The sequence below is a fragment of the Oncorhynchus mykiss genome, chromosome 15 (genome assembly GCF_013265735.2).
Source record: "Oncorhynchus mykiss isolate Arlee chromosome 15, USDA_OmykA_1.1, whole genome shotgun sequence".
Taxonomy (NCBI): domain Eukaryota; kingdom Metazoa; phylum Chordata; class Actinopteri; order Salmoniformes; family Salmonidae; genus Oncorhynchus; species Oncorhynchus mykiss.
The window spans coordinates 47,410,515-47,431,352 of NC_048579.1; the positions used below are offsets into that span (position 1 = coordinate 47,410,515).

Consider the following 20,838-nt stretch of genomic DNA (forward strand, 5'->3'; position numbering starts at 1 on the left):
CTGAAGAAATAGTTATATTGACTACGTCTGTCCTAGCTCGCTCATTAATGTCTTAATTGAAATGACAGATTGCCTCTTATCCACTCGTTGTTCCCTTATGTCAAAGTTTGTGCATCTCAATTGTCAACCATTTCAGCTATTGTTTTCTTTTAAAAATGCAGTAAATGAGACTGAATTAACTGTTTCGCTGCCAGACAAGGCTCCGCAGATAGCCAGGTGTAGAAGTGGTAAGGAGTCAATCCATGGTGCTGAAAAGAAAGCTCTGCTGTTGAGAAAGCTTTATGTAGGCCCAAACAGTGTGTGGTACCTTTAAAATCAAATCAAATTGTATTGGTCACATACACATATTTAGCAGATGGTATTGCGGGTGTAGGGAAATGCTTGTGTTCCTAGCTCCAACAGTGCAGTAATATCTAACAATTCACAACAATACACACAAATCTAAAAGTAAAAGAACGGAATTAAGAGATATATACATATTAGATTGAGCAATGTCGGAGTGGCATTGACTAAAATACAGTAGATTATAATACAGTCTGTACATATGAGACGACTGAAGCAGTATGTGAACATTATTTAAACATTATTAAAGCGACTCGTGTTCCATTTTGAAAGTGGCAAGTGATTCCAAGTATATGTATATAAGGAGGCATTTCACCTTTGTCGCTGTTATAATGTAATGAATGAAAAGTAGTGTAGTGTAGTGGCTTTGCTGGCATGCATCTGAAATGTTTTTGGGGAGTTTGCCCCACCAAGATTTACAAGCTAAAATCCCCACTGAGCAATATAGATTTCCCAAAACAAAAATCTGTTACAAACAGTGGACTAAGTTTTGTAGATTTTACCCTTCACAAAGGTAAAAAAAAAAGAAAGTTGTTTAGGGGTGCAAGGGCGAATTTTGTTATTGCACACCAGCACTTCACAGTAGGAGTTTCCTAACGGAAATATGCAAATACATGGTAGAACGCACCCAATAGGATCTCGCTAGCTCTGCCCACCTCCTTGTTCTGCCCACTTTGACTCATTTGCAGTGGTGTAAAGTACTTAATTAAAAACACTTTAAAATACTACTTAAGTTGTTTTTTGGGGGTATCTGTACTTTACTATTTATATTTTTTTGACAAGTTTTACTAAAAAACAAGAACATAGTGCTGTCTAGTTAATTTAAGGATATTGAAATTATTTGTACTTTCACTTTTGACACATAACTATATTTAAAACCAAATGCGTTTTTTACTTTTACTCAAGTACTATTTTACTGAATGTCTAACTTTTACTTGAGTGATTAAGGTATCTTTATTTTTACTCAAATGTAACAATACGGTACTTTTTCCAACACTACAAATGTGTTTCCAATGAAAACGACAGGCTCTGGTATATCTTGGGTTAGTTTTAGATGTAGAAATCTTTGGCTATAGTATTTCACATTGGGCGCGTTCGACTGGATCACTTTTGTCAAGTCTTTCAAGGAGTGTTGCATTATGGGGATTAAACATTTCTGACTTGTACCTACCTACATGTCAACTGCATGGGGGGTTGAGCAATAAGGTGAAAGCAACCGACTCAAGATGAAAGTCAAGTAGTGATATATCTGCCACAGCCAAAAGTGGGACACTGTGGTGGTTTTCCAACAGTAAGGCTCAGATCAACATGGCATTGTCAACATAATATATATACGTTTGTCTGTAAAATGTCAAAATAAACTTTACTATTCACCCATGTCACATACTCAAACTGGAAACATAACGTGTGAATAATTAATTGGTTCGAGAGAGGTTTCAAATCACTTTTAATTTGTATCCCCTGTAGCGTTGAAATGTTGCTTCCTGTTTCAGTCATGTATTTGCCCACACTCACATGGGCCAAACAAAAACACCCAAATTATTGATAAATAATGCCTCCCACAATGGAGGTGGTGGCTGCATGGTGCAGTTGGTGAAAAGCAACTGCAGCAACTATATAAAAAAAACTGCATGACCTTAATCACAATTTTTATCATTCACGCAGTCGAGATGTAATTGCTAGTCAAACAATTTGTACAACCATAACACAACACACTTTGAAAGAAGGTATCCAACAGTGCTCAATGGCTAGACAAAAAAATGATCTGCTCGAACGCGCCCGCTCTCTCATTTTGCCTGTCAGCAAAACATTGTTGAGCGATTGAGTTTATGCAACGTGTTTACCTCGGCGTACTGTGAAACACTACACATTGTAACAATGCTCATAAGTGAATTCTTCATTATGGTAGATCAACCAACGTTATTGTCAACGCAACTTTTTTACAAGAACAGGGTTGTAGAAGTGACTCTGAACCGCGTTATGTTGGGATTTTGGAAGGAGATTGAGACGAGGAGAAAACGCTCTGCGAGCTTCAATTGTATTTCTAAAGATGGTAAGCACATGAAATACTATTATTATAAGGTCTAGTTTTTAGACAGACCATCCGTTTCATTGGCCAGTGCTAATTTGGATAGCCGTAGTAACAGCCAAGTTGTTATTTTTGCTATTACAAATTTAGTTTAGGAAAAAGTACCCAATTCTCATACTTGAGTTAAAGTAAAGATCCCTTAATACAGGGGTGTCAACCTCATTCACTTGGAGGGTCTAGTGTCTGCAGGTTTTTCTTTTCAATTAAGCCCTAGACAAGCAGTGTGGGGAGTTCCTTATTAATTAGTGACTACAATGAAATAAGCGAAAACCCGCAAACACTTGTCGAAAATAAAGTAGAGGTCAGTCATTAAAATACTTTTTGAATAAAAGTGGTTTTAAATATACTTAAGTATCTAAAGTATATGTAATTGCTCAAATATACTTAAGTACCAAAATTAAAAATCATTTCAAATTCCTTATATTAAGCAAACCAGATGGCACCATTTTCTTTTTATAAATGACTGATAGCCAGCAGTGCACTCCAATACTCAGACATCATTTGCAAACTAAGCATTTCTCTTTAGTGAGTCTGCCAGGTCAGCTGCAGTAGGGATGACCTGGGATGTTCTGTTGATAAGTGCCTGAATTGGGCAATTTTCCTGTCCCTATAAGCATTCAAAATTAATGGAGTACTTTTAGGTGTCAGGGAATATACATGGTGTAAAAAGTACATTATTTTCTTTAGGAATGTAGTGAAGTAAAAGTCAAAGTTGTCAATATAAATAATGAAGTACAGATACACCAAAAAACTACATAAGTTGTACTTTAAAGTAGTGTTACTTAAGTACTTTATGCCACTGTACAAGTTCAACTGTGGGGTATTTACAATAAACAGGAACATATCTGAAATATTGAACAAAAATGAAACATGTAAAGTGTTGGCCCCATGTTTCATGAGCCGAAATAAAAGATCCCAGAAATGTTCCATACGCACACAAAAAGCTTATTTCTCTCAGCTTTTGTGCACACATTTGTTTACATCCCTGGTATAATGAGCATTTCTCATTTGCCACGATAATCCATCCATCTGAGAGGTGTGGCATATCAAGAAGCTGATTAAAGAGCATGATCATTACAAAGGTGCACCTTCCGCTGGGGACAAAAGGCCACTCAAATGTGCAGTTTTGTCATGTAACACAATGCTAAGTTTTGAGGGAGCTTGCAATTTGCATGCTGGCTGCAGGAATGTCCACCAGAGATGTTGCCAGATAGTTAAATGTTCATTTCTCTACCATAAGCCGCCTCCAACGTTGTTTTAGAGAATTTGGCAGTACGTCCAACCGGTCTCACAACCGCAGACCACATCAGTCCAGGACCTCCACATCCAGTTTCTTCACCTGCGGGATCGTCTAAGACAGGCCACCCGGAGAGCTGATGAATATGGGTTTGCACAACCAAAGAATTTCTGCACAAACTGTCTCAGGGAAGCTCATCTGCGTGCTTGTCGTCCTCACCAGGGTCTTGACCTGACTGCAGTTTGGTGTCGTAACCGACTTCATTGGGCAGATGCACACCTTCAATGGTCACTGGAATGCTGGAGAAGTGTCCTCTTCACGGATTATCCCAGTTTCAACTGTACCGGGCATAAGCTACAGACAACGAACAAAAACGCATTTTATTGATAGTAATTTGAATGCACAGAGATACTGTGACAAGATCCTGAGGCCCGTTGTCTTGCCATTCATCAGCTGCCATCACCTCATGTTTCAGCATGCTAATGCACAGCCCCATGTTGCAATGATCTGTACACAATTCCCGGAAGCAGAAAATGTCCCAGTTCTTCCATGGCCTGCATACTCACCAGACGTCCCCCGTCGAGTATGTTTGGTATGCTCTGGATCGATGTGTACGACAGCATGTTCCAGTTCCCGCCAATATCCAGCAACGTTGTACAGCCATTGAAGAGGAGTGGGACAACATTCCACAGGCCACAATCAACAGCCTGATCAACTCTATGCGAAGGAGATGTCGCGCCCCATGAGGCAAATGGTGGTCACACCAGATACGGACTGGTTTTCTGATCCACGCCCCTAACTTTTTTAAAGGTATCTGTGAACAACAGATGCATATCTATATTCCCAGACATGTGAAATGCATAGATTAGGTCGTAATGTATTTATTTCAATTAACTGATATGCTTATATGAACTTTAACCTAGTAAACATTTTTTAAATTGTTTTCAGTGTATTTACTCTATGATATCCATGGTTTTACACCAACCTGTGGCAGTGAATGAAAAAGTATGGATCCATCTATTTTGTGAAGTGCACCAGTCCCTCCTCCAGCAAAGCATATTAATTACTAGTCTGCAGCTAAGAATTCGGGAATATTGAACGCGAAGAATGACAACCGCCGAAACAACCATTCTATAACGAATGTCACTCTGAACAATCCTCTCTAACCACAACCCGAGAGAGGGAGAGAGACGCACAATTCTACAAAATAAATTAACTTTTCACCAGCGATGAAGATGAGACACTGAGCATAAATATATATATATATATATATATATATTGATTGCAATTGTTCCCGAATGAGTGTTCATGTGCAAAGGATTAGCATTTCAATTGTTATAATTATCACTCTGTAGTGACTTCTTAGTCGACCCCAACCTCCCCTTTTGTCTAACAAGCCACCATGACGGTTTAGTGGGCACATTCTCCTATCATTTCATGTAACCACATTTACCTTGTTTGTTTATGCATTTCTGTGAATTACTTAGTTAGTAGTAAATAAATGATTTAAGACAATTGATGTATGGATGACTCATAGTGAAGACTGGGTTCGTGGAGATAACCAACAATTTACAACGTTTGGAATGAGACTAACATAAGGTAAAGTAAATAATTAATTAATTCAAAGACTAATTGATCAGATAAAATTTCTGAAAAGTTATTTTAGGAAATGATAACTTTGTAATCTGAATATTTTTCCTTGGTGCCCCGACTTCCTAGTTAATTAGTTACGTGATTAATCAGTTGATCGCGTGATAACTAATTACAGAGAATCTTTGATAAGAACTATCAGTCTTCAGTTAATGATAGTAAAGACACAACACCATCCTATTACATCATTAAATACAGTGATTATCATCACTTAACATTGCGCACTGCCATTGGCCTTTCTCTAAGTGGAACCAAATGGCTTTTAATAACCCTCTAAAGCTCTCAGGTCAATGTTCACTCATGGCAGCAATATCAAACGTACACACAAACACACACACCCTCGACTAGCACACTGACAACAAGGGTCACTGTCCTTATCTGTAAACTAAAAAAGGGGCTGGGCAATCAGGTAGTTAACCTGGCTAATAACTCATTAGGGCATTTCCTTTGAAAAGGACCCATGAGCACCAACATGTGAGCACCCATGAGCACCAATAGGAGCTTATAAAATTGTGTGTCATATGAATGCTAAGAGTCTGTATTTTTACTGTATTTGCTGGTTTTTAGGTATAAAACTTTCAAATAGCTCTTTGTTGACTGTTGCTGGGTGTTATGGTCCTCCATTAACACCGGCCTGTACCCTACCTGCCCTAAGCTCTCTCCTGGCCCTTTACACCAAGTCTGAATTAGTCCTGCTAAACTGGGACTGGGACATGCTTAAACTGGGACATGCTTAAACCACCTGACCAAGTCCTAAAGCAATGGGACTCCCTAAATCTTTCTCAGATTATTACCAACACCACAAGGTATGACTCCAAACACCCAGAAAAGGCTACTCTCCTCGATGTTATCCTCACAAATAAACCTGATAGGTATCAGTCTGTTGTTTTCTGTAATGACCTTATTGATCACTGCTTTACAGCCTGTGTTCGTAATGGCTGCTCAGTGATATGACCTGTCCTGATTTGTCATAGACACTTGCTAAGAAACTTCAATGAGCAGACCTTCCTTCATGAACTGGCCTCTGTAAAATGGTATAGAATCAGCTTGATCCCCTCTGTTGAAGACGCTTGGACCTTCTTTTTTATATTTTCAGTGGTATTGTTAACAAACACGCCCCCATAAAGAAAATAAGAATTAAAAACAGGTTCAGCTCCTGGTTCGACAGTGATCTTGCAGAGTTACTCCACCTCGAATTGCATTTGGCTAAAGGCTCGGCACACGTATACTCAGGCTGACTGGCTTTCGTTGAGGCAAATTAGAAATAAGTGCACTCAGGCTGTCCGGAAGGCCAAAGTTAGCTACTTTAAGGAGCAGTTCTCTCTCTGTGGGTCTAATCCCAAGAAGTTCTGGAAAACGGTTAAAGACCTGGAGAATAAACCCTTCTCCTCACAGCTGCCCATGTCCCTTAAAGTTGATGTGGTTGTTACTGGCAAGATACACATGGCTGAGCTCTTTAATCACCACTTCATTAAGTCAGGATCCCTATTTGATTCAGCCATGCCTCCTTGGCTGTCCAACATTTCCTCATCTCCCACCCCTTCTAAATGTGACTATCCCTGGTGCTTCTCCCTCTTTTTCCCCTGCTCCTCTACAAAGTCTCTCCCTGCAGGCAGTCACTAAGTCCGAGGTGCGAAAGGAGCTCCTTAAACTTGACCCCTCTTTAAGTTCACTGCCCCTATCATTGCCAAGCCTATCTCTGACCTTTTTAACCTGTCTCTCCTTTCTGTCTAGGTTCCCATTGTTTGAAAGTCAGCCACGGTTCTCTTATTTCTATTTTGCCCTGTTTATCAAAAGTGTTGACCACCACAACTATAATTTACATTACATTTTATTCATTTAGCAGACGCTCTTCTCCAAAGCGACTTAGTTAGTGCATTCATCTTAAAATAGCTAGGTGAGACAACAACACATCCCAATAGTATCGTGCATTTCCCCTCAACAAGGTATTTATCAGCAAAGTCAATGCAAGTGGGAAAAGAGAAGGGCATTTTTTTGGGGGGGGTGGCTGGGGGCACCGTGAAGGTTATTTAAAGATTTATTTCATTTTATTTTATTTATTTGTTTAACCTTTATTGAACTAGGCAGGTCAGTTAAGAACAAGTTCTTAGTTTCAATGACGGCCTAGGAACAGTGGGTTTAACTGCCTTTGAAGACTCTTCAAAGATGTAGGCTTTCAGGCTTTAAGTTTTAGGCTTTAAGTTTTCAAAAGATGGGCAGGGACCCCGCTGCCCTGACTTTAGGAGGAAGCTTGCCTTATTCCACTATTGGTGTGCCAGGACAGAGGGCCAAGGGACCAAAGGTGGCGGAACAGAGTTCTCGAATTGGAATGTCGGGTTTGAGCAGAGCCTGAAGGTAAGGAGGTGTAGTTCCCGTTGCTGCTCTGTAGGCAAGCACCAGGGTCTTGAAGATGATTCAAGGTTTGACTGGGAGTGTGTGGAGGAGAGAGGTGACATGGGGGAACTTAAGGAACGTTATCATTTAGAAATTGTACTATTCCATTATCAGGCCAATGGGTTTGAGGTTTAAAAACCGCAGAGTAAGTACTTTATAAAAATCCCATGATTTGCTTTACGCAGCTCACCTGCTAATTCCCCATTTGGGGCGTTTGTATTAGCCAGACATTATGAGATCATATGCACACTTCTTCCCTTGGTTATATCTGACTACACATTAGGACTGAGTTGTTTTTCCTGACCATATGACCTGACTATAAAAACTCTTGGGTCACAGTTAGGTCATGTTGTCAATACAATCTCGAAGCACTGTGCATTCTACACACAGTAGTTGTTAGATGGTTATAGCTGTGCCAGACCAGTGAACAGTGTGTGGCAAAAGCGCCTGTGTTTTCTAACCTGCGTCACACTGCCAGGTCAGGTCACATACTGTCCAGCAACAGTAATTGGTTTGTGTTTTCAGCGTGGTAGGGGAGTCCGCTGTGCAAGCCAGTGATTCAAGGCAGTGCTTAGTTAGCCACCGGCTTAAGAGGCTTTACACAAATTGGGTCTGCTCTATAATCATCAGCTCCTAATACTGACGTTTCTTGAAGACGAAGACCCAGTTACGGATGACTGGGCCCCTGCAATCTACACATGACACTGTAGTTCACTTGTTCTCACGTTGACAGTTTCTTGCTGACCAGTTTTTTTTTTCTTCACGATTAGTTTGTTCTTAGGCGTTATGCTCTGAAATAAAGGCAGAGCATCTTTGGAATGTCGGTCGTTGTGCCAGTGAACTTCCGCTTACCCAGTGTTTCATCAATGTATTTCATATTTTTTATTTAAGTGCGTCAGTTTGGTTTATTCCATCATGTCATACGCCCATAGCGTCACAGTGATAAAACCGGTTTTAAGCCCTTATGATTATGACGGGCTGTAAACCTGGAGTCACCTGTCCCATCGCTCTGCTATCGCTATCACTAATCAGACAGAGTCCACATGTGACTAAAGAATAACCCCTCCTGTGGATATACTGTCGCTAATATACTGGGGAATGTACAAGGAATACTACCGCCCTTGTCATTGTTTAGCATTTCCAGTCCTGGAATGTTTCCAAAGCTCCATTATTCTTTATGTTGACAATAATATGTGATAATATGACTAAATATAGAACCAATGCTTGACCGAGTGGGTGTAAGTTGGCTGACTGTCCATGTCACAACACTAAAAGGTACAACACACACACAAATGCCTATAGGGCAGGGCTCATCAACTGGAATCTTGAGAGGATGGTCAGGGGGGCCGGAACATATTTCCAAATAATTTGAAACTGCAAATTGAATCCCAAACAGATATAACATTTGACTTAAACAATGATTTCAAACCTTGCTTACATTTCTACAATATATGATCACATACATCGCTCTGTTATGCATGAGATTCCTTTGAATAAATTAAACACGGGGGGGATTTTTGTGTGTGTGGGGGGGGGGGGGGGTCAGAACTTGGGGGGCCAAATAAAATCACATGCGAGCCAAATTCGTCCCGAGGGCCACCAGTTGGGGTACCCTGCTGCAGTGTGTATGAGGAGCAGCTCATATTATGAGTGATAATTCTTCAAGTGTTGTTCTTGCTGCCCTCTATCATTTTCATTATCAAAAAGTGGCTTTCATCATGACGCAGGTTAGGCTGTAGACCTAGATGTTTATGAAAGTACCAGTCAAAAGTTTGGACACCTACTCATTCAAGGGTTCTTCTTTATTTTTACTTTGTTCTACAATGTAGAATAATATTGAAGACATCAAAACTATGAAATATCACAAATCAAAATATATTTTATTTTAGATTCTTCAAAGTAGCCACCTTTTGCCTTGATGACATCTTTGCACACTCTTGGCATTCTCTCAACCAGCTTCACCTGGAATGCTTTTCCAACAGTCTTGAAGGAGTTCCCACATATGCTGAGCACTTGTTGGCTGCTTTTTCTTCACTCTGTGGTCAAACTCATCCCAAACCATCTCAATTGGGTTGAGGAGGGGTGATTGTGGAGGCCAGGTCATCTGTTGCAGCACTCCATTACTCTCCTTCTTGGTCATATAGCCCTTACACAGCCTGGAGGTGTATTGGGTCCTGTTAAAAAAACAAATGATAGTCCCACTAAGCGCGAACTAGATGGGATGGCGTATCGCTGCAGAATGCTGTGGTAGCCATGCTGGTTACGTGTGCCTTGAATTCTAAATAAATCACTCACCAGTCTCACCAGCAAAGCACCATCACACCACCACCTCCATGCTTCACGGTGGGAACCACACATGCAGAAATCATTCGCTCACCTGCTCTGCGTCTCACAAAGACACAGCGGTTGGAACTAAAAATCTCAAATTTGGACTCATCAGACCAAAGGACAGATTTCCATCGGTCGGTCTGATGTCCATTGCTCATGTTTCTTGGCCCAAGCAAGTCGCTTCTTCTTGTTGGTGTCCTTGAGTAGTGGTTTGTTTGCAGAAATTTGATGTTGATGTTACTTGAACTCTGTGAAGCATTTATTTGGGCTGCAATTTCTGAGGCTGGTATCTCTAATGAACGTATCCTCTGCAGCAGAGGTAACTCTGGGTCTTTCTTTCCTGTGGCGGTCCTCATGAGAGCCAGTTTCATCATAGCACTTGATGGTTTATGCAACTGCATTTGAATAAACTTTCAAAGTTCTTGAAATGTTCCGTATTGAATGACCTTCGTGTCTTAAAGTCATGATGGACTGTCGTTTCTCTTTGCTTATTGGAGCTGTTCTTGTCATAATATGGACTTGGTATTTTACCAAATAGGGCTATCTTCTGTATACCACCCCTACCTTGTCACAACACAACTGATTGGCTCAAACGCAGTAAGAAGGAAAGAAATTCCACAAATTAACTTTTAAGAAGGCACACCTGTTAATTGAAATGCATTCCAGGTGACTTCCTCATGAAGCTGGTTGAGAAAATGCCAAGTGTGCAAAGCTGTCAAAGGCAAAGTGTGTCTACTTTGAAGAATCTCAAATATAAAATACATTTGGATTTGTTTAACACTTTGTTTTGGTTACTACATGATTCCATATGTGTTATTTCAATAGTGTCTTCACTATTGTTCTACAATGTAAAAAATAATAAAAATGAAGAAACCCATGAATGAGTAGTTGTGTCCAAACCTTTGACTGGTTCTGTATATCAACGTTAGGTGGTTACTGTCTATGATTGAGGTAGATCATTAACGTCACCATGTGCCTGGTCTGAACCCTCCACTTCCTTGAACAAAGCCATAATGACTCTGATACTGTCACCCTAATCCCAGTGTGGCACGGTCACATGAGATGTTTACTGGCATATGGTGATGCAAGATGTAGTGCCCACAGCCTGTTAATAGGAAAGTCAACTAAACAGGAAGGCTCATTCCAAGCATTCACACGATCCCAGGACATAAATAATGTTCCTTGATTTCATTCATGCAAGCACTGGGGAATATGACCCTAAAAAGACACCCATTCAAGTAAATTTAACCCTAGGTTAACTTTGCATTTTTGATATCGAATCTCTATTGTTGAATTTTAAAACCTAACCGCATGTCAATTTGTCCTTTGTGTAATTGCTGTGTTATTATTGGGTACTTAACTGTTTTTTCTGTGTTGTTTCTTAATGTTTACAGCAGACCACCATTTTCTCCTGGTGTCTGAGATAGTTGGTGCCAGAGAGACCAAAGAAGAAGAAGACCAAACAAACAAAGATGGTGGAAGGAAGCATAGAGTTCTGTTGTATCCGTATGCATTTACAGGTAGGGGAGGGATACATAATCTGGCATGGGATGGTTTGTGGAGGCAGACATCTTTGTTTTGTTTAATCAACCCGAACAAGCCTTGCATTTGTTGGAATGATAGTATCCCTCTTGACTTTTCAGTTTTCCATTCTGTCTTTCTCTCTTTTTCGAAATAGTGTCCTACACGGAGAGGACCAAACATCACTGCTGGCGGTGTAAAGACATCATCTTCCATTGCTTAGACGAGGCACAGCGTCAACAGTGGGTCCAGACAATCAACAACCAGCTCTCACTACTCAGTATGTCCTTTTCAATGCAGACTGTTTTACGTTAAACACACACCAACTTTAAAGGCTCTCGATTTGTGAAACCTCTATGAAGGCGTATCTCTTTAAAAGTGTTGTCTGTGTAAAGTGGGACCATTTTACCAACCATTAATACACTATTTAGCATCTTACCAAGAAGTACCTTTCCAATGCTTTTTGCTCATCTAGCCTTCAATATCTCAACAATTTATTCTGGAGAACATTAAGAGAATCAGTCAGTGGATGTCAGTTTGATAACGGAGCATTTCTGTAAAGTTTTGTTGGCTAATGAAACTTCATGAAGTTGTCAGACAGTCACACTCTACCGTCCGTTAAACTAAATGTTGAGCCCTCCATTTTTAATGACCAAACAGGCTCTCCTTCACTTTGCAGGCATCCGACCGAAACGCTTGCTAGTGTACATCAATCCCTACAGTGGGAAACAACGCGGGAAGTGGATTTACGAGCAGAGAGTAGCCCCACTCTTCTCTCGAGCCTCCATCTCCACCGACGTGATCGGTGAGTTCCTGTCAGAGGGCCTACATTAACATTTAAATAAAAAATGAGCTTTTATGGCCCGGCAAATATTTATTTGTTGACTTGGCAAACAGCCTATACCCGCCAACCACTCCCAAGAATATGGTTTTATTTATAGCACCATCCATCAATGGAACACTGTAATGGAAGCTGTGATAGTCGATAAACATGGGAATCCATTCCAAACACATCTGTGATTCATGGGATGCTTTGGGAAGACCAGGGATCGACTAGGGCAGGGGTACTCGACTCTTACCCTACGAGGTCCAGAGCCTGTTGGTTTTCTGTTCTACCTGATAATTAATTGCACCCACTTGGTGTGTCAGGTCTAAATCGGGACCCTGATTAGAGGGGACAAATGAAAACAAGTGCCGGAGTTGGCTTCAAGGTCCAGAGTTGAGTTTGAGGGGTCTAGGGTATTGGCAGGGGGAGGCATCACATAGCTCTGGAAGATCATGAATTGTCTAGGGCAGGGATGGGCAAGTCCAGTCCTCGGGGGCCAGAATGGTGTTTCACTTTTTCCCCATCGCTAGCAAACGCAGCTGATTTTAAAACTTATTGCATTCTAAACTGAAGGTCCTGATTAGTTGATTATTGGAGTCCGGTGTGTTAGCTAGCAAAAGTGTGAGACCAACCAGGTCCCCGATGACTGGAGTTGCCGATCCCCAGTCTAGGGTATTGGCAGCTCGCGGCCATACATCTGTCATGGGTTTAAGGCTGGACCTAGACCCATAGCTCGAGGTGTTTTAATTGGTGTTGGCCTTTCACCATTTGTTGGAACCCCTTTATGGTTAAAAACATATATTTTCTTTCTGTTTAGACAATGGGAAGAGCAATACTGGATGCAGGATTCTTGGCTTAACCATTTTTTTGTTGTGTGTGTGTGTGTGCAACGTCTTGACAAGCTTCTGAGATGTTCATCATGGGTTTTTAATAGTGACAATATAACTTGTTTCCATAGTTACGGAGAGTGCCAATCATGCCAGGGATCACTTGAAGACGGAGGTAGATCTGAAGCAATGTGACGGGTGCGTTTTAGACACAGCAGGAAAACACTTCAATCACCTGGCATAGACTTTACCATCTCAGTCAGAAATGACTTTGTTGGTGCAAAAGACTAAGTGAAGATTTCAGTACAAAACAGTTCATGTTCAACCACAATGCATTCATGTCTGAGGGAAGAAGACTGCTGAGAGCAAAATGGACATTAATAGCAGTATCAATACAACAACCGCATTAACATGAAAGCTGAGGGGGGCAGAGTGTCTGTGGGTTTTTACTCCTCCATTGTACTGGAGGATGCATTGTAAACATGGCGCCCCAAGGATGCATTTGCCAGGTCAAAATGGCCCGATAATGTAATATCTGTGTTTTATTTATATGGGGCAAAAATATTATCCTTTTTGTGGAATATAATTATTTTGAGTGATGATTTGGACTTTTTCAATAATGATTTTATTGTTAGAAATGTTTTTTTAGTCGCTTTCCAACAGCTCCATTTCAATGATGACATATTATGAAATTCCATAATGGCTATTGAAAATATTGGCATCTTTTTCTTACAATCAATCTTTACAATCAAAGTTTCACATTCAACCTTTTAGTGTGAAGAACCAAATAAAGCCACCTTAAGCATGTTTTATAATATTTCAAAACATTTTTACAAAAATCCAAAGTTCATCAATATAAACGACAACACTAACAATTTTGAATATAGAAAGCATGAACACGTGTGTGTGTGATGCTTACTTGTGCTGTCTTAGTCCATGGATTTGTTACAAACCACAAGCATGTGACTGTGCTCTTTGCAGATGGATGTGTTGCACTTAACACCAGCAGCTGACTTCTATCCTTTGCACTTGGGCAGAGCTGGCACCTCTTCCTCTTCTGGCCCTGGCTGCTCTGAGTGGTGGGCAGAGCTGGCACCTCTTCCTCTTCTGGCCCTGGCTGCTCTGAGTGGTGGGTAGAGCTGGCACCTCTTCTGGGTCTGGCTGCTCTGAGTGGTGGGCAGAGCTGGCACCTCTTCCTCTTCTGGGTCTGGCTGCTCTGAGTGGTGGGCAGAGCTGGCACCTCTTCCTCTTCTGGCCCTGGCTGCTCTGAGTGGTGGGTAGAGCTGGCACCTCTTCTGGCCGTGGCTGCTCTGAGTGGTGGGTAGAGCTGGCACCTCTTCTGGGTCTGGCTGCTCTGAGTGGTGGATAGAGCTGACACCTCTTCCTCTTCTGGCCCTGGCTGCTCTGAGTGGTGGGTAGAGCTGGCACCTCTTCCTCTTCTGGCCCTGGCTGCTCTGAGTGGTGGGTAGAGCTGGCACCTCTTCCTCTTCTGGCCCTGGCTGCTCTGAGTGGTGGGTAGAGCTGGCACCTCTTCCTCTTCTGGCCCTGGCTGCTCTGAGTGGTGGGTAGAGCTGGCACCTCTTCTGGGTCTGGCTGCTCTGAGTGGTGGGTAGAGCTGGCACCTCTTCTGGCCCTGGCTGCTCTGAGTGGTGGGTATAGCTGGCACCTCTTCCTCTTCTGGCCCTGGCTGCTCTGAGTGGTAGTGGCATGGCTCTTTCATCACCCCACATCTTTCCATTGCCTCAATTCTTCTGTGGAGATGGGAGAACCTTCCAGAAGGATAACCATCTCTGCAGCACTCCAACAATCAGGCCAGACGGAAGCCACTCCTCAGTAAAAGGCACATGACAGCCCGCTTGGAGTTTGCCAAAAAGACACCTAAAGGACTACCAGACCATGATAAACAGGATTCTCTGGCCTGATGAAACCAAGATTGAACTCTTTGGATGGAATGCTAAGCGTCACGCCTGGAGGAAAGCTGCTCATCCACTGTGACGCAGTCGCTGGGGATGAACCTTCTACAGTTTTGCTTTGAAAAGGTCCCTCACATACTGGAAGGCTGCCAGGAGATCCATTGCCTCTCTGAACACTCTGGTCCTCTTGTCATCAAGTCACAGGAAGCGCCAGATATCTTCCGACCGACATGGTGGCCTTATACATTGGATTCTGCAGTGGATCCAAAAATAGCTCCCGTGTGGAGACATCCCACCTTTTCTCCTTGCCGGCGAGGAGGGTTCAACCAATTAAGGCCTTTTTGTTCCTCCTTGTTGACCTCTCTCCACTCTGTCCCTTTTCCTGTCGCTCTTCTCCGTCCTTCTAAATTTGTACACTTTAGGACCTCCTCAACGATATTATCACTAATGAACAGGCAACTTTTGGTGACACAACTGATTTCCCCGGCACAGGCCCTGGGCAGCTCCTCAGGATGTTATGGCTTCTGGTCCTGACTTTAGTGGGAGGGCAGGGGTGTTCACTCCAGTAAGACCCCTTTTTATTCATTTCGGTTCCGAGGAATCATCCCCATCTGTAGAATTATCTAGGACAGCTGGACTACCAGGTGCATCCACAACTCCAACTTGACCCACAGGCACATAGTCTGTGTCATCTGAATTGGATACCTCAGATTCTGAGTCGGAGGCACCAATGGCTTCCTCATCCAGCATCTGTAAAACCATTTTGGTTGTATATCTGGCCACATTCTTATGAGCCTCCTTATGAAACTCCTTTTACTCAAAGAGTTCAAAAGGATACATGAAAAAGGTGATTTAATGAACATTTAACAAGATATAATAAATGTTATTAATTACTTAGATTTTATTGTTGTAGCAAAAAGAAAGGTTCGTTTGACGAGTGCAATGCAGTGAATTCTGTAGGAAATACATACCGGTCATATTTGACCCACAAATAAAAACTTGAGGTAGTGATGCAAAAACTCTTACTTAAAAGATAAGAAATAAAAAACCAAACTAGGATGTTAGAACATTAAAGACACATTATTTCAGAAATTCCTGGAATATTAGAGGATGACATTTTTGGGGGAGATCAGTACAGCAAAAAAAATAAAACATTAGGCTGGGTCATTTTGACCCGACATATGAATCTTAAGATTAATCAATTATGGTCACTGATTTAGTTAGAAAATTCCCTCAGCTGGTTGTCTAGGTCTTAATTGGACACAAATTGAAAGGAAAGCAAAAACCATCAGACCCTAAGGCTAGTCTCAATGGAGTGTTTTCATGCATTGTGTGTGTGTGTGTCCCTGTTCAGGGTGGTGTGTGTGGGAGGGGACGGGATGTTCAGCGAGGTTGTCCACGGCCTGGTCTCTAGGACCCAGAGTGATTCCAGAGTGGACCAGAACCAACCGAACCAGGACCTGGTTCCATGTGCGCTCCGCATCGGAATCATCCCTGCAGGTATGAGAGGAGGAGAGAAGCAGAGGAGAGGAAGGAATGGGAGAAGTTAAGTTAAAGTAAGGTAAAGGCAAGTTCTAGCCCATAGAATAATACTTTGTTATACCTCTGTTAGTGGCCATGGCTATGATTGACTCCCATGGTGGCTAACCTTAATCCCCATGTTCTGTTTTCTGGCTGTTGCTGAGTTACGAGTTGGAATCCCTATAGCAACAGGGCTTGGGGTCCCACAGGGGGTTCTGAAGAGTCCATCACTCAAAACTCAATTAGAGGGGGCCTGTTGTGCTGCGTGACCAGTTTAAAAAAAATAATAATAATTTAATAATCATCATACATTTCACCTCCGTGAAATCCATTACTTCACAATACCTAAGGTTGAAGATGGAGGAGGAGAATCAAATCACAGCTGGTTTGGCCTATAGCTTCAGTGATTCTGTAGGTTAATGCTTCTACTTAGCATTGAGTGCCTGATGCTGCTGCTGGGGTCCAGAATTAGTCTTTTTCCAGTCAGTCAGATGAAGATGAAATTATTACTATAAGCCAGTTAACACTATATATCTAGAGAAAAGGACTCACAGTATCACAGTTTTTGTTTGTGCATTTTCCTTGGTTGGTGTCCCACTGACAGGTCTCATGAGGTCAAGTGTGGCCTTTTCTGCTGCCACTGCTTATCATGTACAAACATTTTAAATATTGTTACCTATCAATCAATCGAAACATAATTTTGAGGCTGATAAGGGATAGTGATAACCAACTGTCATGGTGTAGTGCGGTTCCGTATACCAGGAGAAATAATAACTGGAAGTAATACTGATGCTTTAATCAGACGTGGTAAGATGGCGAACAGAACCTCTCGGTGTCAAATAGACTTTCACTGAAATAGTATGAGTGTTCACAAAGTCAACCCAGCACACACACAGCCTTGGTTAGAGTACCCAAGTCCACGGTTTTATCAGGTAACCTACCTAGAAACCTAGTGGCTGTGTGTAGTTCAACACATTCACATTGTCTTGTCACATATTTTCAAGGTACTATGTTTAGGTTCATGACTCAACCTTGACTGTTATTCCATTAGGTAGGCAGACAAGACAGAGATAGTGAGAGAGGCTTTGGAATGATTTGAATGAGGAAGTGAGTCAAAACTGCGGGAAATATCTCCCAGATAAAAATCTGGAAATTCAGAGGGAGCTGAGAGAGTAGCTAGTTTCCTCTCTTCTGTGAATATTTTTGACTGGGTGTTAAGGTTTGTTGTTTGAAAAGGACTGCGTTGAAACAATGACTGGTAGATGATCCAAGACCCAGCTCAATTAATCCCGACCATTGTGACAATGAGTCGTCATAATGCCGCATCAAATGTACATGATCTTAGGGGCATTGGCAAACACAATGTAAGTAATTAAATTGATGTACCCCTAATTGCACCGAATATATCTGCTTATTGTAAGCAGTAATCATGAGCCTATAAACCAGAGTTACTGTTAGCGCTGAGGCGGTGTGCAATAGTAGGAAGCCCACTTTATGCAGCTCACCCTGCACGATCAGCTCCAATGTAAATAACATGAGTAAGTCTACCTCTGAGAAGCTTCCCAGTAAAGCATTAAAAACAATCAAGCAACCCAGAAAAGTGCTAGAAATAGCCCATATTAAGATATGCAGCCTAAGAAACAAGGTCCATGAATTCAATAACTTGCTTGTAACAGATGACATTCATATTCTGACTATCTCTGGAACTCACTTAGATAATACCTTTGATACAGTGGCAGCAATACATGGTTATAACATCTACCGAAAAGACAGAAATGCCAACAGAGGCGGTGTTGCGGTCTATATTCAGAACCACATTCCTGTAAAGCTTAGAGACGATCTAATGTTAAATACTGTTGAATTAATATGGCTACAGGTTCATCTTCCTCACCTAAAACCCATTCTTGTGGGAAGCTGCTATAGACCACCAAGTGCTAACAGTCAGTATCTGGATAATATGTGTGAAATGCTTGATAATGTATGTGATATCAATAGAGAAGTATATCTCCTGAGTGATTTTTAAATATTGACTGGCTATCATCAAGCTGCCCACTCAGGAAAAAACTTCAAACTGTAACCAGTGCCTGCAACCTGAATCAGATTGTCAGTCAATCTACCGGGGTAGTTACAAACAGCACAGGAATTAAAATTACTGTAAAATCCCCTTGGATTGCTGAGGAATTGTATGGTTGAGATGGATGAGACACAAGGTATGGCAATTAAGTCTGGCAGCCCAACTAATTGGCAAACGTACTGCAAATTAAGAAATCATGTGACTAAACTAAAGAAAAAGAAAAATGAACTACACCTTGAAACAAATATAAATTCTATAAAGAATGATAGTAAAAAGCTTTGGGGCACCTTAAATAACATTTTTGGGAAAAAGGCCAACTCGGCTCAAATCAAATGTATTTATATAGCCCTTCGTACATCAGCTGATATCTCAAAGTGCTGCCAGAAACCCAGCCTAAAACCCCAAACAGCAAGCAATGCAGGTGTAGAAGCACAGTGGCTAGGAAAAACTCCCTAGAAAGGCAAAAACCTAGGAAGAAACCTAGAGAGGAACCAGGCTATGTGGGGTGGCCAGTCCTCTTCTGGCTGTGCCGGGTGGAGATTATAACAACATGGCCAAGATGTTCAAATGTTCATAAATGACCAGCATGGTCGAAAAATAATAAGGCAGAACAGTTGAAACTGGAGCAGCAGCATGGCCAGGTGGACTGGGGACAGCAAGGAGTCATCATGTCAGGTAGTCCTGAGGCATGGTCCTAGGGCTAGAGAGAAAGAAAGAGAGAGAGAGAATTAGAGAGAGCACACTTAAATTCACAGAGGACACCAAATAGGACAGGAGAAGTACTCCAGATATAACAAACTGACCCTAGCCCCCCGACACATAAACTACTGCAGCATAAATACTGGAGGCTGAGACAGGAGGGGTCAGGAGACACTGTGGCCCCATCCGAGGACACCCCCGGAGAGGGCCAAACAGGAAGGATATAACCCCACCCACTTTGCCAAAGCACAGCCCCCACACCACTAGAGGGATATCTTCAACCACCAACTTACCATCCTGAGACGAGGCTGAGTATAGCCCACAAAGATCTCCTCCACGGCACAACCCAAGGGGGGGGGGGGGGGGGGGGGGCGCCAATCCAGACAGGATGATCACATCAGTGACTCAACCCACTCAGGTGACGCACCCCTCCCAGGAACGGTATGAGAGAGCCCCAGAAAGCCAGTGACTCAGCCCCTGTAATCAGGTTAGAGGCAGAGAATCCCAGTGGAAAGAGGGGAACCGGCCAGGCAGAGACAGCAAGGGCGGTTCGTTGCTCCAGAGCCTTTCCGTTCACCTTCCCACTCCTGGGCCAGACTACACTCAGTCATATGACCCACTGAAGAGATGAGTCTTCAGTAAAGACTTAAAGGTTGAGACCGAGTTTGCGTCTCTGACATGGGTAGGCAGACCGTTCCATAAAAATTGAGCTCTATAGGAGAAAGCCCTGCCTCCAGCTGTTTGCTTAGAAATTCTAGGGACAATTTGGAGGCCTGCGTCTTGTGACCGTAGCGTACGTGTAGGTATGTACGGCAGGACCAAATCAGAGAGATAGGTAGGAGCAAGCCCATGTAATGCTTTGTAGGTTAGCAGTAAAACCTTGAAATCAGCCCTTGCTTTGACAGGAAGCCAGTGTAGGGAGGCTAGCACTGGAGTAATATGATCAATTTTTTGGGTTCTAGTCAGAATTCTAGCAGCCGTATTTAGCACTAACTGAAGTTTATTTAGTGCTTTATCCGGGTAGCCGGAAAGTAGTTCATTGAATCACAAAGCCCACTGATATTGCAAACTACTTTAATGACTTTTTCATTGGCAAGATCAGCAAACTTAGGGATGACATGCCAGCAACAAACGCTGACAACACACATCCAAGTATATCGGACCAAATTATGAAAGACAAGAATTGTAATTTTGAATTCCCTAACGTCAGTGTGGAAGAGGTAAAAAAATTGTCTATCAACAATGACAAGCTACCGGGGTCTGACAATCTGGATGGAAAATTACTGAGGATAATAGCAGATGATATTGTCATTCCTATTTGCCACATCTTCAATTTTAGCCTAATGGAGAGAGTGTGCCCTCAGGCCTGGAGGGAAGTTAGTCATTCCGCTACCAAAGAATAGGAAAGCCCCCTTTA

The 20,838-nt window shown here is 42.1% G+C and overlaps 1 protein-coding gene across 2 annotated transcripts in view; it reads left to right on the plus strand.

Moving 5' to 3' along the window:
• The first annotated feature begins 1,922 nt into the window (after window positions 1-1,922).
• The window catches only part of cerk (ceramide kinase), a 30,615-nt gene continuing 11,699 nt past the window's right edge, over window positions 1,923-20,838 (plus strand). Inside the window, exons 1-6 of one of the 2 annotated variants that reach the window (XM_036944453.1) lie at window positions 1,923-2,395; window positions 11,435-11,560; window positions 11,719-11,841; window positions 12,241-12,366; window positions 13,346-13,412; window positions 16,482-16,627. In XM_036944453.1, the coding sequence (XP_036800348.1) occupies window positions 2,221-2,395; window positions 11,435-11,560; window positions 11,719-11,841; window positions 12,241-12,366; window positions 13,346-13,412; window positions 16,482-16,627 (763 nt within the window). In that variant the 5' untranslated portion in view covers window positions 1,923-2,220. The remainder of the gene's footprint in view (window positions 2,396-11,434; window positions 11,561-11,718; window positions 11,842-12,240; window positions 12,367-13,345; window positions 13,413-16,481; window positions 16,628-20,838) is intronic. The other variant, XM_036944452.1, reaches the window with a different exon arrangement.